Raw genomic sequence first — 14846 nt, forward strand, 5'->3', positions numbered from 1 at the left:
TCTTGACGCTAGCAGCAGGGTAAATAGTAGAAAAGCAGAAGACAATTATTAAGAGATTAAGGACTACATGTATCAGACTGTTTTCCAGTCGCAAAAGGGCCGATTAGCAGAAAATCGTAATTAGGTAATCGCTATTCCTAATATTGATACATCTGACCCTAACAGAGTACTCAGATTGTTTTCTAAAGTTGATGTGAAAGGCTGTGGTATTCTGACACCTAAGCACACTATTCCAGAGTCAAGGTGCAAGAATGGAGTAGCACATCCCTGGAAATGTTTTTTCAATCATGGGGTACAATAAGGAGGGTGGAGTAGTAGATGAGCAGATTCAGCATTAAGGCGCGTGTTTGGAGGCTCCAGTAAGAATGGATCAATGAGTATGCGACTGAAGAGATGAAAAGGTGAGAGTGAGGAAGAATGAATATATGTGTGAGGTGGGCGGATTGGCAGGTAGATACAAATGTAAATAATGGATTATTGGAAGACGGTGAGGAAGGATGTGCCATAAATAAGACTGAGAAAAAGTATCAGTAAATGATGAAAGTATGAGGATGGATTAATTTTAGTTGAAGATGGGTGGGAGGATTTGTGTGCATCCATCAGTCCTCACACTCCCATTTACGAAGGAATGGGTGAAAGTGCAGATAGATGATACATTGGAAGGTGAAAGTAAGTTACAATAAATAAATGAATCAATGAATGGGATGGATGAGGACGGAACACAAGGATGGATGGGTGAACAACTCTATCTCCATTACCTACTAGAACGTATGTCGAGCCTACAGCCACAAATGTGCAACCATAAAATTAGTATATTTCAGTCGATTAAAAAGCGACACCTAATAGTCAAAGAGATACAAAGGCACAATCATTTATGTGTTAAAAGGTAATTCTTTCTTAGTACTGGTTTTACAAGGGTCCAGCATAAATGTGTTAGCGTTCAGAATTGTTAGACAACATTAAAAAACAAGAAATTGTCTTGGTTTATTTTATCAATATTCTTTGTATTTTACTTAACCCAGGTGGGTGCCCAAGAAAATGCTGTTGGCAAAGTTCAATTGGGCTCCTCAAGAAGCATCTTCTCAGGAAGACGCAGGAATGGACTACCACTAAAAGAGAAGACGCATACTAGTCACCTTGACCACTACGAAGATGAGGTTTTCTCAAACTAGTGAGTAAGTGACCCTAAGGGGTCAGCAGTATGCATGATGTGGAATCCTGTCTGGACCAGAAGAACCAACTATAGCATAACTCGTTTTGTGATGTTATAATGGAGATTGCAAAGGACACTGTCCTGGACACCCTATGTAAACACTTTAATCCCCTTTCTCTTGAACCTAGTGTTTAATTCACTTCAATGATTCAAATGTTCAACTCTTTTTCTAAAATACAATGACCGCATGCCAAATTACACATGTTGAAGAAGGGAAACATCATTTACCAAACAGTCTGAACCACGCAGTGCCTTTACAACGCAGGCACTACAACGAGTGCAACTTTACCACATGCTTCTTTAGCCACAAGTCATTATGACAACTTGCTTTAGGAAACGCAGTGTCGGATTTAAAGTCCAACCCCTTCCCTACTGATACAGAGACTGGAGTTCAAAGAGTAAATTATACTATTCCAAAGTCCAGCGCTGCCCTAAAGCAAGTCGTTGTAACGACTTGTGTGCTACAGGAACACATGGTAACAACACACTTGTTGTTCAGACTGCATTGTTAAGGCACACGTGGTTCTGTCATACAACAGTTTAAGAACATCAGCAGGACATTTGTGCTTTTGTTATGAAGACTAGTAAATACAGATCACGTGCATGGCACAGTAGAGTAACAATTAATGTAACACTTACCTCGTTAACAAATACTTTCCCTAGTGCATTTTTGGCAGATGCTCGGTGCATTAGAAGTTCGGCTATTCCTGCAAAGAAACAAAGTAAAAAGGTAAATGCCCGGCTCACCATCAGATAAGACTGTACATCATTCATTACAAAACTATGTATTGTCCATCACAGACGGGAGCCTTGGGCCTGTTCCTTCAACAGAGATCTCCTGGACAGATGAGGCGGTCTGGTCAGGCCATTCACAGGATGGCCGTCTTGTGCCTTTCCCTTAACTGTAGGAACAGTTTGATTTTAATTCAAGCAGCATGGTACCTTTATTAAAATTACATTTGTACCTAAAATCAAACAGTCACTGAAAACTACTTTCTGCAAATTAGCACTTACACCATAGCCATCTCTAGACATTTTCAGGTAACCTCACTCCACGAGGAGACAAAACGCTATTCATCGAATCCAATGCAGTTTACAGTGGAACCTTCTGATACTTCACACACGCTTCATCTGGAATGCAATACACTGCCTGTAAGACATCTGCCTTTTCTTCATATTCACACCCGATCTTTTGTCTTTTTCTGTACTTTACTTTTGCAGTTATTTTTAAATTTTCTTTAACACTGTGCACTTTACCCCAGTAACCAGCAGTAAAGTGCACTCCTTCTTTAAACATTGTTAAACTGGTACACCCCTGATTGACATATTTAACTTTTCTATATGTCCCTAGTATAAGGAGTAGGGAATAGTCCCAGGGCCTAGAAGTTAAATGCCACCGGTGGGCCGCAGCACCTATTGTGTCATCCATAGGTTTGGCGTGCAAAACATAGCTTCAGGCCTACCATGCGTAACCGGACTACAGCAGCCTAAAAACCGGCTTTCAAACCTGTCAAAATTACCCTTCTTGGCAGACAGCGTTGCCTACATTCAGATATGAGCAAGCTGCAACAACAACAAGGTGATAGGTGGAATGCTTGAATTAATCTCTGCCACTGGCAATTGCTAGGAACCGCATCCCAGTCCATCGGTTCTCATGCACTATGCTACTCTAGACAAAAGCCCGCCTTATGCATTCAGTACCAACCCTGCCCCTCATGGGAACAGCCTGTTCACAACTACCAGGCGAGGCCCCTTTTACAAGGGACCACACACAACGCCAGACAAATTTGAGCTGGACTGTTCTTATTGGAACACAGTCAAGGCTGATTTGCATGTGGCTGGGTTTATTCTGAGGTGGCATTGAGGGCAAAAAAGAATAGACTGGAATGCCAACCAAAGTAATTACCAGTGGCTCAGATTAATTTAAGCATACCACTCATCACTTTTTGTTAACTTCAGTGCGATGCCCTAAGTGCTACGGGTATACAACATGTTTCCCCTGTTGACTTTAATACTGGAACCAAGCTGGACTCAGCTGTAAAGCTGATTTTCATATCACTGGGTCTAATCTGAGGTGGCATTTTGTGCCAGAAAGTGATGGACTGGAATGAGGCTACAGTAATTAGTAGTGGTCGAGATTAATTCAAACATCCCGCCATTACTTTTTTCTTTGTTTAAATGTTAATAAGTCAGCCCTATGTACACAAGATAGGCTGCCTGATACTTAAAAGTGGGACATGTGCAAAATTGATGTTGGCATGTTTCTCAAGTGACTAGCCCCCAAAAGCTATTTTCACTGGCAGGGTTGTGGCTAAATCCAAGAAAATTTAAAATACAGATTATAAACTTTAATCTGTAACTTTGACAGGAAATGGCTAAAATTATCAATTTAGGACTTTTGCTTCATATTTATTAAAATTCCAATACGTAAGTGAAGTAGGATTTTTAATAAATACGTAGAAAAAGTAACTGTGAGAAAGGTTTCTCTATCTGAAACTCCAGCAGGTTAATTTGCATTAGCCTGCCAGCAGCTCCCCAGCAAGTGATTGACCTTACATAGGAGTGAAAAGTACCCCAGTGTAGAACAATGGCTTAGGCCTGGCGACAGAATTAACTGGATGTGGAGCATGTTTATTTATTGAAGTTTTGTATAGCGCCAGCTAGACCCGAGGGTATCAGAGCGCTTCTCAATATGCACAGCTGTGAACAGGCGGCAAACAAGAACATGAAAACAATAAGAGAAATAAAAGTCTGCAGATTGTCCACTTGCGAGCAACGCGGGGCATAGATCGAGAGCACCCGGTTTCGGGAGAGGAGGGTATCTGGACTGCCCCCAGATAGAAGTGAGAATGTCATTAAGCCAGAGAACGTTCTAGGAAGAGGGCTTTGAGTAATGTCTTGGTAGGAGGTGGTCATTCTGATATGGGGGGGATGGCGTTCCAGATCTTGGGAGCATTTCCCGAAAAGGAATTGTTTGTGGTTTGTGTTTCCGTGATTTGAGTGGGGTAAGAAGAAGAGTGTTGGAGCTTCTGAGTTTCCTGGTCTGGCCGGCCCTCTTGAGTTTCGCGGCCAGGTATACTGGTTTGCCTGTGTGCAGGGCTTTGTGCGTGAGGCACGCTGTACGGAAGCTGGCTCGCTGGATGGGAAGCCATTTCAGTTCCTTGAGTGCCGGGGAGATGTGCTCGTTTTTCTTCGTTCCTGTGACCATTCTTGCTGCGGCGTTGAGGGTTGTGGAGAGAGGACCTAGGTGTGATGTTGCTGATCCGGTCAGTGCTGCGATGCCGTAGTCAATTCTGGAGAGCACCAGTGCCTGAGTGGCCTGTTTAAGATCTCTCGGGGGCAGGAAGGGTTTTATTTCTCTATAAGCCCAGGAAAGACAGTTGGGGTGACTCCAGGAACTTCCTTAACTAGAAAGGGAAAGAGGCGAGGCCTGCCAATCATAGTTTAGTGTAAGTAGAGAGCTAAAGAGGGGAAAACCCTTGTCCTCAAGGTCCACGCTAGCCAGGCTGGCTCCTAACCCAGCGAGAGGGAAGCTACCCCAGAACTGGCTTATGGTGAACACAGGGGAGGATATTGCTAATTTCTTTGGCCACCAGAAACAACAGCTCTGTACGAGGGAGAACAAGTTTCCCCATCTTGGTACTGTGGAAATCTTAGTAGTCGGGCAAACAGGAACTACTGGAAAAGAGGTAAGGGTTACCCCAGCGAACATTTACTTCATTGGTTAGGGAGGAGCCAGGAGACAACTTCACCCATTTGCTGGTGCCAACCATTAACATCGCATTCTGAGGAACCCTCCTCAGAACACTTTCTGTACCGGCTGAATAACAGAAGAGAACTGGACAATGCTATCTGTGACCTCGGAGAAGCCTTGGAGAACCTGTTCCCTCTTGTGACCAGAACAAAGGAGTGGACTGCAAGGGTCCGTGGGCTAGCTACGGTGTGGCTACAGGCACACAAGAAGCTGCAAGAAGCCTTTTTCCTGAAGTGGCCAGTACCAACTGGACAGCACTGGATCTTGCTGGTCAACTCTGTTGGGGAGAGTCGTGGCCCCCAAGTGCTGTCTTAGGTCCTGAGAGTTTCAGAAGTGACCCAAAAGAGTCGTTCCAGAAACTCCGAAAAGTTGGAATTCAGAAAATGTTGGGATTTCAAGGACCTCTAAAGCTGACCAACCAAGGAATGGATCTTGTGGTAAAGATGTTCAATTTCGTTGCTGTAAAGGGGGGACAGGAAGAGGCTGTAAACGCCGTTTAGGTAACGCTGGTTTCATTTTCATGTACAGCTTTTTATGACGGAACGTCAGTCTTTCTTTGGCAAATTCTGCTGGATCCGTGATGACTCTGCTTGTGCTCGTCCTTTAGTGACAGTTTTTTCCCTGTCCGGGCCCTCTGGTATCGGCAGGTGATAGTAGCCTCTCTCGTGGTAACCGTAAAGGGAAACACAAAACAATAGGGCCGTTTTAGTTCTTGTCCTTGCACCGTTTTTATCCCATGGGGAACCAGGGTAGTGAAGGGACACCGCTGACTCGTGCTTGGCTATAACGGCTTTGTGAGCGATTCGTGGGGAAGTCGTGTAAGGAGAGGGAGGAAGACAAGGGAAACGGGATACCGGGAACTTAACAGGAGAGTGTACCCAGTCCTATCACGGCACCACACTCTTCCTCCACACCCAGCTCGAAAGCTTCTCCCGTACCCGTCTCAGCCACACGCCTCCCTCGGGAGTGTTAGGTTATAATGAAGGGGTTCTGCCCACATCACCCTCCCATACCGGAGCAGGGGTCATCAAAAAGATGAGAAAGTAGAAAAAGACGGTATAAAGGGATACATTTCACATTTAATGTTAGGAATCAAGAAAAATTTAAATTACCTTGTTCTATACAACTTAATGTAACCACATCTAATTAAACAAAATTTATATGGACATATAAACGTATCACAAGAACAAATGGCACACAGAATTAATCCATGGAAACACAAATCACAAGATATACATATATACAATAGTTATATACAACATATACAATATATAAACAACGGCGTACCCTAAGAGAGGTAATAGAAACCTTTCTCAAAATATATATACACACACTCCCACTTATGAGTGATATAGATCTGAAAGGAAGTCCTAAATGGCGCCTGAGAAAAGAATTCTCTCACAAAACTACCTAAATAAGGCACAAGGAGTTGAAACAAGTACAAATATGATAGGGGGACTCCTTCAACACAGAAGTGTCGACGCAGTCGCGGTCGCGTTTCGCCAGTAGACTCTTTATGGCTTCATCAGGACAGGAGTACTTGCAGAAAACCTATCAATAAACACGCCACTCCCACCAAGGGAGGACAACAAGGGAAGAAATCCTCTCAAAATAATGCCTGGGGCCCTCTCGGGCACTCACTGGCGTGCAGGGTCCACTTGTCCAAATAAATGGGGAGATAACACGTGTGGAATGCGTTAAATGGCTCAGGGAAGCAGGGCGGCGAAATTACGCTCCTACAGCTCCTTACAATGGAGTCGCACTAGCTCAAAAAGCGGCATCAACAATCCACAGGCAAACAACTCACAGGTTCGGGAGTGTGGCACGGCGCAGCATGGATCCGTTGGCCTCCTGGCTCGTCTGCTTCTCCTCCTGGCTCGTCTGCTTCTCCTCCTAGTAAACTTCGTCCTTTTTCCGCGTCCTCTCCCGGTCTCTGTGTCTCCTCTCCTCCGGTGATGTCACACGCCTACTGTGGGGCTTCTGCATTTTTCACCAATGCTGTGAAGCTGACGTCACGGTGGGTTGGGTCTCCCTCGGAATCATGCGTCAGGTTAAAGGCGCCGCTTGCATTTCCTTCCGACAAGGTTTGCCAAGGGTCCTGTTCATCCTGAAGGGAAGGAGGTGAGGAATCGTAATCAGTGAGCTGCCACCATTCCACTTCTTGTTTTTCCCCTTGGTTGAGGTATTCCGCGTTACAGTTGCACTTTCCTCTGAAAAGATTCAGGGAGCTTAACTAGAGGATTTTGGGCTCCATAAAAAGAAGACAAAGTCAAAAGGTATTTTTACTTAAACATTTAAAAATTCATATCTCTGGCTCTCCTTGTTGGATTTTTGTCATTTTGGCGTTATTTTGTTTGTTAAATTTACTCAATTTTTCTAATTGGGATTTTTCATTGTTATAACGGATTTAGTACTTAATAAATACTTTACACAGTGCCTTAAATTAAGCCGCGTTGTTCTGTGACATAGCTAACAGGGGGTGGAGCTCAGGTTAATTTTATTACTTCGGGCATTGACCAGGACAAGTTAGTGTCATTATTCCTTGAGGTGGGTGACTGTCCACCCAAAATAATAAACCCATTTCTTATATTGCCATTCTGCAACAGGTCAATACATGTGACCAGCTGGATTACTAAGAAACTCTGACTCGACAAATAATCCAAAGGAAGATCAATACTTGGTGCCAACAATCCCTTGAGGGCTCCCAAATTATTAACGATAGAAGCAAACAAGTTAATTTTACAACCAACAAATAGACCTAAAAATGCACTTCAGGTTTTACTTCTGTATATCATTCAAGCTTCCACAAACACGGCATTGACTTCTCCCAAGATTATGCAACAAAACAGCCAACTTCTTCCTATCAAAAATTGATTACTAGAAACGGCACCACAAGATCAACAATACCACCCTTTGCACTACCTCCATTGTTTATTATTATGGAATTTGTAAAGCGTATGGCTACCCAAGGCTTCCCAGAGCTACCAAGAGGAGCATACAGTTGATGGGGAACAACCAGGTTTTTAGTTTTTCTCTGAAACACCGTTAATGTTTGACCCGTCTTAGTTCTGCAGACATTGAGTTCCAGAGTTTTGGGACCGGGTGTGAGAAGGATCTTCCCCCATCATAATTTTTTTTATCTTTGGGATGTTCATCAGGAAATCGGATGATGACATGAGGAGCCTGTTGGGGTCGTATGGGGTGACGAAGGATTGTATCATGGCTGGGTCTCTCCCCTGCATGGCTTTGTGGGTGAGGCAAAGGGCCTTGAATTTAACCCTGTATTGAATGGGTAGCCAGTGCAGCTTTTTCAGCGAGGGTCTCACGGATTCGTGTCTGGGGATCTTCAGAAGGGTTCTAGCTGCAGCGTTTTGGACCACGTGCAGCCTGCCTGTCACATATTTAGGAGAGCCCAGGAACAGGGAGGTTGCAGTAGTCCAGCCACGAGACCACCAGGGCCTAGACCACTGTCTTTCTAGCTTTTTCTGGGATTAGATCCATGATTTTACGGATCATGTGTAGCATACCGTAACAGGTTACCAATCATTTTTTGGCTTGTGTTTCCATGGAGAGATGTTGGTCTAGCCAGATCCCCAGGGCCATTGTCCAGGAACATCAACTCTGTTTTGTCGCTATTCAATTTTAGGCTACAGTTAGTTATCCATTTTTTTCCAAGAATGGTACAAGCTACAGATGGTTCGAGTTCAACTCTTCTGACACAGAGACCACCAGCTGAGTGTCATCAGCGTAAGAGACAACCGACAAGCCATATTTCTGTACAATGTATGCTAGAGGGTTCAGATACATGTTGAACAGGGTCAGACTTAGTGACAAACTCTGAGGTACTATGTAGGTAGCCATGAAGATATCTGAGAGGATGCCGGATTCCTAAAACTGGAATGATCTATCCCTGAGGAAAAAGGCCACCCATTGATTGTTTTTTTCCTTAAAACCCTATGTCTTGAGTCTATGAATTAGGATCTTGTGGTCCACGGAATCAAAAGCAGGGTTTTGGTCCAAGAGCAGAATAGTGGCGGCTCTGCCTTGGTTGAGTATAATTTTTAGTTTCTCGTGATCACTAGCAGGGCCGACTCAGTACTGTGTTCCGGACGAAACCCCATCTGCGGCTGGTGCAGGTTGTCATTTTCCTCCTGGAACTGGGAGATGGTGCTATTAACATGTTATTAACGTTCACCTCAAGAACAACAATATACTCTACCAGTCACACTTCTAAGCTCTTACGCAAATGACATAGAGATCAAACACCCTCTGCATGGTAAAAAGTAGGAGTGACCCAGCATCTTTAGATACTACATAGGCCTTACAAGTTTGTTCATGCACAATCACCCACAGATCACAGCAAAGGCTGATTTGTATGCAAACACGGCCTAGTTCCTGACCATTCAAAATCACATCCATCATCTGGGTTAAAATCTTCAAAAATATCAATGGATCAGAAAAATGCCTGCCAAAAGCGAACACCCAGCGCAAGTCACAGACCTGAAACCCTGCTGTTAAACATTTGGAGTTGCTCCCTCCGCAGATTGCTTTAACGTTTATGTTCTGCTTCACTTAGAATTGCCTGCAATGTTCGACATGTTTGACAATGCCGCCACAGCAAAATGTAAATATAGTGGTGGCCTAATGACTCACAATAGTTAGGGACATTCTTTAAAATGCAAATACACCTGCTGCATGCAAGTGACTGCAGCATCCTAACAGTGCACCTCTTGGACTGCGCATTGATTTGCAATAAGATAGCTGTATATGAGGGCACCCACATCTGGAATTACACTGCTACAACTCAGCAGCAAGTAACAGAGCCCTTTCAGCACGAGCCCCCAATCAGAATCTACACAAGAGGAGATACTCCATCTTGAAAGTGGAGGAGTGTGGCTCAATAGAGCGGCAGACCCCGATGCAGAGTTCTGGCCAGGGACCAGGGTTAGATTCCCGCCTCGGCGGGGTCTCGGGCTCAATTTCCTCGGACCTGTTAATTCTCGCCTCGGTGCCTATTCTAATCACGGGACCCACGCTGCAACTCTGGGCAATAGCTTGCTCAGCCTCCACACCGGCCCCCACAGCGCTAAGGATGCCTGGCTTCACCCTGGGTGTGCCCAGGAGTGGACACTTCACAGGGAAAGCCAGGAGGAGTTCCACAGCGGTATGAGCATCAGCGCCAGGAAGCCGTATAGGCGACACCGCAAGGTGACCGTCTGGTGACAGTGCGCTCTATAAGTACCATGACATTTACATTTACATTTGAAATCACACTGGCGTGAGCCACAAATTAAGTCACACAGCCTTATGCAAATCTGAGGGGACAATACACTGATATCACACTACCCTAATCTGCTCATGCTAACTACGTATATCAAAACAAACAATACTTAATCAGTCAGCCATTAAAGAGCAAATGATGTGCAAAGAAAATATAGAAATAGCAGCACAAGGTTCTTTGAGAGCAAACGGTGTAGAGCCAGCACAGTTGAGCATAACACCCTCTGGGTATGGACCGAGTATTCTGAAATCCAATTGCTATGACCCAGTGATAAAATAAACAGAAGAGATTATCTATATAGAAGCATAATAATAATAAAGTATTCCTTATATAGTGCTTCCGACTGGACGTTTTGCTATTACATAACAGTGTACAGAGAGGCTCAACTACAGCTCAACACAAAAGAATGTATCAAAGGAGCCATGTTGTGTACTGAAGACAAACCTCTCTTTACCCGGCCCTGCTGCACCAACAGCAGGCATTCAACAATGCTGCTTAGTTTGAGGATATCAACTGGGGTTTTGTGATATCATTCACAGGGTAGCCTTCTTAATTTGCCAAAGAAGGACATAAAGTTGTAATCTGTTTCAAATATCAGACCTCCGGCTTAACCAAAGATTTCAAGTCCTGGACCGGTCCACCTGTACTTGGTCGTTACAACATAAATTCAGAACACCATACACCATCACTGGTACATAAAATAAGCTACAAAGCATGGGTCACTTTTAATAAGAATAATACCCCTCTGACCTAGCAATGATGTGGCACATGTTGTAAACGAATCCTACAACGAATTATGTTCTTTAGCTAACAGCACGTTGAATACTTGAGTAATGGTAGGTGAGTGAAAAGTTAATGAATGACCTCTCGATTCTACCAACTTTTTGAGGTTAAAAAAAATAATAACTCTGGAAGGTTCCTGGTTTTTGTTGAATTTAAAAAACAGGTCTACGCAAGAGTGATTTAGGAGGAACAGAAGAGAAAATAATTGGAAGGGTTGTTAAACCACCAAGGAGCGGCAGCAAACCGATCCATTGGAGGAATATATGAAGTACACCTAGGATCGAATGAAGAGGGGTTTGGCTAAAATAGGAGAGGGCAAGAAGGCCCTGATTCTGGCCCTAGCCTCAACCTGGCCCAAACAAGTTGACCGTGCAAAGAATCAGACTTACAAACTTCAGGCCAACAAAAACTTTGGCAGCAAGCGCCTAAGGGCCATATGTACGACCCACCAATTTGTGAGTCGCAAATTGCATTGCATTTGCGACACGCAAATTGGGCTGCAAAACAGTGTCTTTCACACTGTTTGCAATTCCTAATGGGGTCGCAAATTGCATGCCTCGTGCATATTAATGAGGTTGTCACAATTTGCGACCCCATTGGGAATGGCTGGCACTCCCAGGGATGGTGGCCTCCTGGGGTCAGCAGACAACCATGTCTGGGACTGCTTTTGAAATAAGGCAGTTTTTTTTAATGCAGCCCTTTTTCCTTAAAGGAAAACGGGTTGTATTTAAAAAATAAAATTTAACTTTTCAGTTTCATTTTTTAAGGGCAGGCAGTGGTCCCTGGGACCTGGGGACCCCTTCCCGTTCGCAAGTGGTTTACCACCCTGCGACTGTTATACATTGCTTCAAGAGTCGCTATTAGGAAGGGACACCCTTGGAATGCCCCTTCCTAATAGCGAGTCGCTAATCCTATTTTGCGAGTTGCAAATTGATTTGCCACTCGCAAAATAGGATTAGTACATGGGCCACACATTTTTGGGTGGCTGCAAACAGGTCGAAAACCCATTTGGGCACGCTAAAATGTTAGTACATCTGGTCCTAAGATACTAAGCTATCTTACAAACTTAACTAAATGAACCCAAAAATGTTTGCAACTTAGGGCTATCAAGGACCCTCCAGCATCTGTTTATTGCAACAGATATCCAAATTCCAAAGTAAATGTTTCGTTTGCCTGCTGAGAAGTGTTGGTACTGGCGCACACAACTAGGAACACCAAGCTGAGCAGTATTGATACATAAAAGCTCTGACAAAAAGTGTTGAACTGCCAGTGAAGGTAATGGTAGGAATGCTGAGAGATGCTGGTTGCAAAACGTGTGGCATTCTTTCTGAGAAGTGTGGAGTCTGTCCAATACAAGTATGACAGTCCTGCTTAAAAGTACTGCTATTGTTACTTGAAATGGATGTTCTCACTGCAGACAAATATTGTTCATGTCCTTGAAAATTAGAGCAACCCTGCGAAGTAGTGTTATTTTTATAACATTAATGGGCAATCGTGTTGGGAGGTATTGTAACTGTTAGCCAAACCTATGTAGGCCTCTTAAGAAATTACATTTTGTCATGTAATCAGTCATTTGATACCAAAAAGCACTTCAGAATTGTAAGCCCACACACTTCGCACCATGATTGTGAATTTCTAAAATATTTTTATTTTTTATTTTGAGCACTAGTGGAAGGCCTTTGCCTTCTGTAGTGACCTTCTAGTCTAATCAGCAGCATGGTTTTCAAAGAAGGGTAGGTAGTTGCTGTAGGAAATAGGGTATTAGTTGTGTGGCCTGCACACATAATAGGTCCGCAATTGTCCTTACAGGGAGGGAATCAAGCAACTCAATCAGGGTAGTGAGGCAGAGCAGTCCAAGGCTTACTCAGGGGAGGTGATGTGGGCTAGTAATCACTGTTCACTGGCATGCAATAATAACACTCAATAAATTATTGTTCAGTAAGCGCCTTTTCCTTAGAAAAAAGAAAAAGTACATTTATTACACATCCACCACTAAATACTTCACAGTAATTTGCAAATATATTCATTGGTGGACGTAAAATAAAATAAATGATGCTGCATCATAACCTCTGACCTGCTGAAGGGGTCATATACACATTTAATGCAAGTCTATAGGCTTGGTCAAGGATTCAAGAGTAGCAAACCACATGTTTAAGACAACATTTAATACTATGTGTCTGTGTATTTTAACAAGCACTGGCGTTGCCAATAGGTTTCGCATTTGGAAAGTTGGAGCTATTGGTTTTGTAAATGACATTTTATATTTATATATCGTTATTGGCATTCTCAATAACAATATATAAATATAAAATGTCATTTACAAAACCAATAGCTCCAACTTTCCAAATGCGAAACCTATTGGCAACGCCAGTGCTTGTTTTTTATACGTGCACAGGCAGCGCTGCACGAACAGCTCTTAGGATTGCCTTGCCTGTGACTATGAATTGGCTGTGCATGCAGGGGCAAGCCTGAGCTGAACCCTAGTATCACATAGTTCAACACTAATCTAGCCACAATACATACTAGTTGTTAAACCGTATTCCACTGCAGTTCTTTTTACATCTGATCCGACTCATGATACATAATTTTTTTTGGGCCAGGACAAACAACTTTAAACACAGAAAGAACACTTAGGGTGCTGCAGTGGCAAACTGTGTGTGTGGATAATATGGTAGTAGTAACCTGAATCTCTGGCATGGACATCCTCTATCCTTGGCAGTTGATTTTTGCATCCTTCACGCTGTGCCGGTGTGTGTGCACTTTCGAAAGTGAATTACAGTGACAAGCAACCACTCGTGATAAGATAACACCAGCAAGAATTTTGCCAGGCCTCATTGATGGATGCCAGATGTCGCTCTATAGCTGCCTTCTGCTCGTGGGAGTTAATGTAAACGTAAATGTTCAATCCTTGTAAATACAGCCCGATTAAATCATAGGACAGTTCATCACATGTGTTGATGCTAATTCATCAGGGGGGGAATTTTCTGGGAAGTAAAACAAATGAAATACGTGTCTGAATCCAAGAAGACAGATTGCGAGCAAGACAAAAATATTCAACTGTAGCAAAATGCAAAGTCTGGGGTGAAGAAAACAAAACTACAGCAGTAAAAGACTCTAGGAGAAGGTGCAGAGTAGGACGCCCCGTGATGCGCCAAGCGTGTGGGTGAAAATACTAGATTTAAAAAATACCCGAGTGAATTCACATGTTCAGAGGCATTTATGCACGGAAAACAGGAGAAAAAGTAATGGGCTTAGGACACACGAACGTGAGGGTTAAGAACTTGAATGGATCTGTGACACTAATCAGTGAGTGAGCTCTCGAAACAAAGAGAAGGAATTTTGCTGAAAAAAGCAAACGTGTCTTTAGATGTGTGACACGGACAAAAAAAACAAGTAACAAACGGGCCAGTGAGGGGATGCGAGAGAGAAGGCAGGCGCTGGAGAGGGAGGGGGTGGGCTGCCCATATGGAGAGGGAGGGGGGTGGGCTGCCTGCTGGGCTGGGCTGCCTCTGATCATCTAATGCGAGTCACGGAAGGCAGGCGCTGGAGAGGGAGGGGGTGGGCAACTCGAACGACCATATGGCTGGGAGAAGCTGTGTGAGGGAGGCTGGGCTGGCTGGGCTCGTTCACGAGAGGCTTGTGGTCACGTGATTCTCGTGGTGACTCACATGCACTGTGAAGAAACTGCAGTGGTTTGACTAGTCGATCAAGCACTTGAATTTTCGCCTATTACATTCGCAAGCGAATGATAATAGGCGAAACCTAAAAAACTTTTCCAACCATAAAAATGGAATCATAAAAGCAGCCCCTAGAGG

At 43.8% G+C, this 14846-nt stretch overlaps 1 protein-coding gene across 2 annotated transcripts in view; it reads right to left on the minus strand.

Annotated features, from left to right (window-relative positions):
• The window catches only part of ECHDC2 (enoyl-CoA hydratase domain containing 2), a 164484-nt gene that overhangs the window by 131061 nt on the left and 18577 nt on the right, over positions 1–14846 (minus strand). For both annotated transcript variants that reach the window (XM_078670530.1, XM_078670527.1), the window contains exon 2: positions 1853–1920. In XM_078670530.1, coding sequence (XP_078526656.1) covers positions 1853–1920 — 68 coding nt within the window. The remainder of the gene's footprint in view (positions 1–1852; positions 1921–14846) is intronic.

This window comes from Lissotriton helveticus, chromosome 1_2 (assembly GCF_964261635.1).
Source record: "Lissotriton helveticus chromosome 1_2, aLisHel1.1, whole genome shotgun sequence".
Taxonomy (NCBI): domain Eukaryota; kingdom Metazoa; phylum Chordata; class Amphibia; order Caudata; family Salamandridae; genus Lissotriton; species Lissotriton helveticus.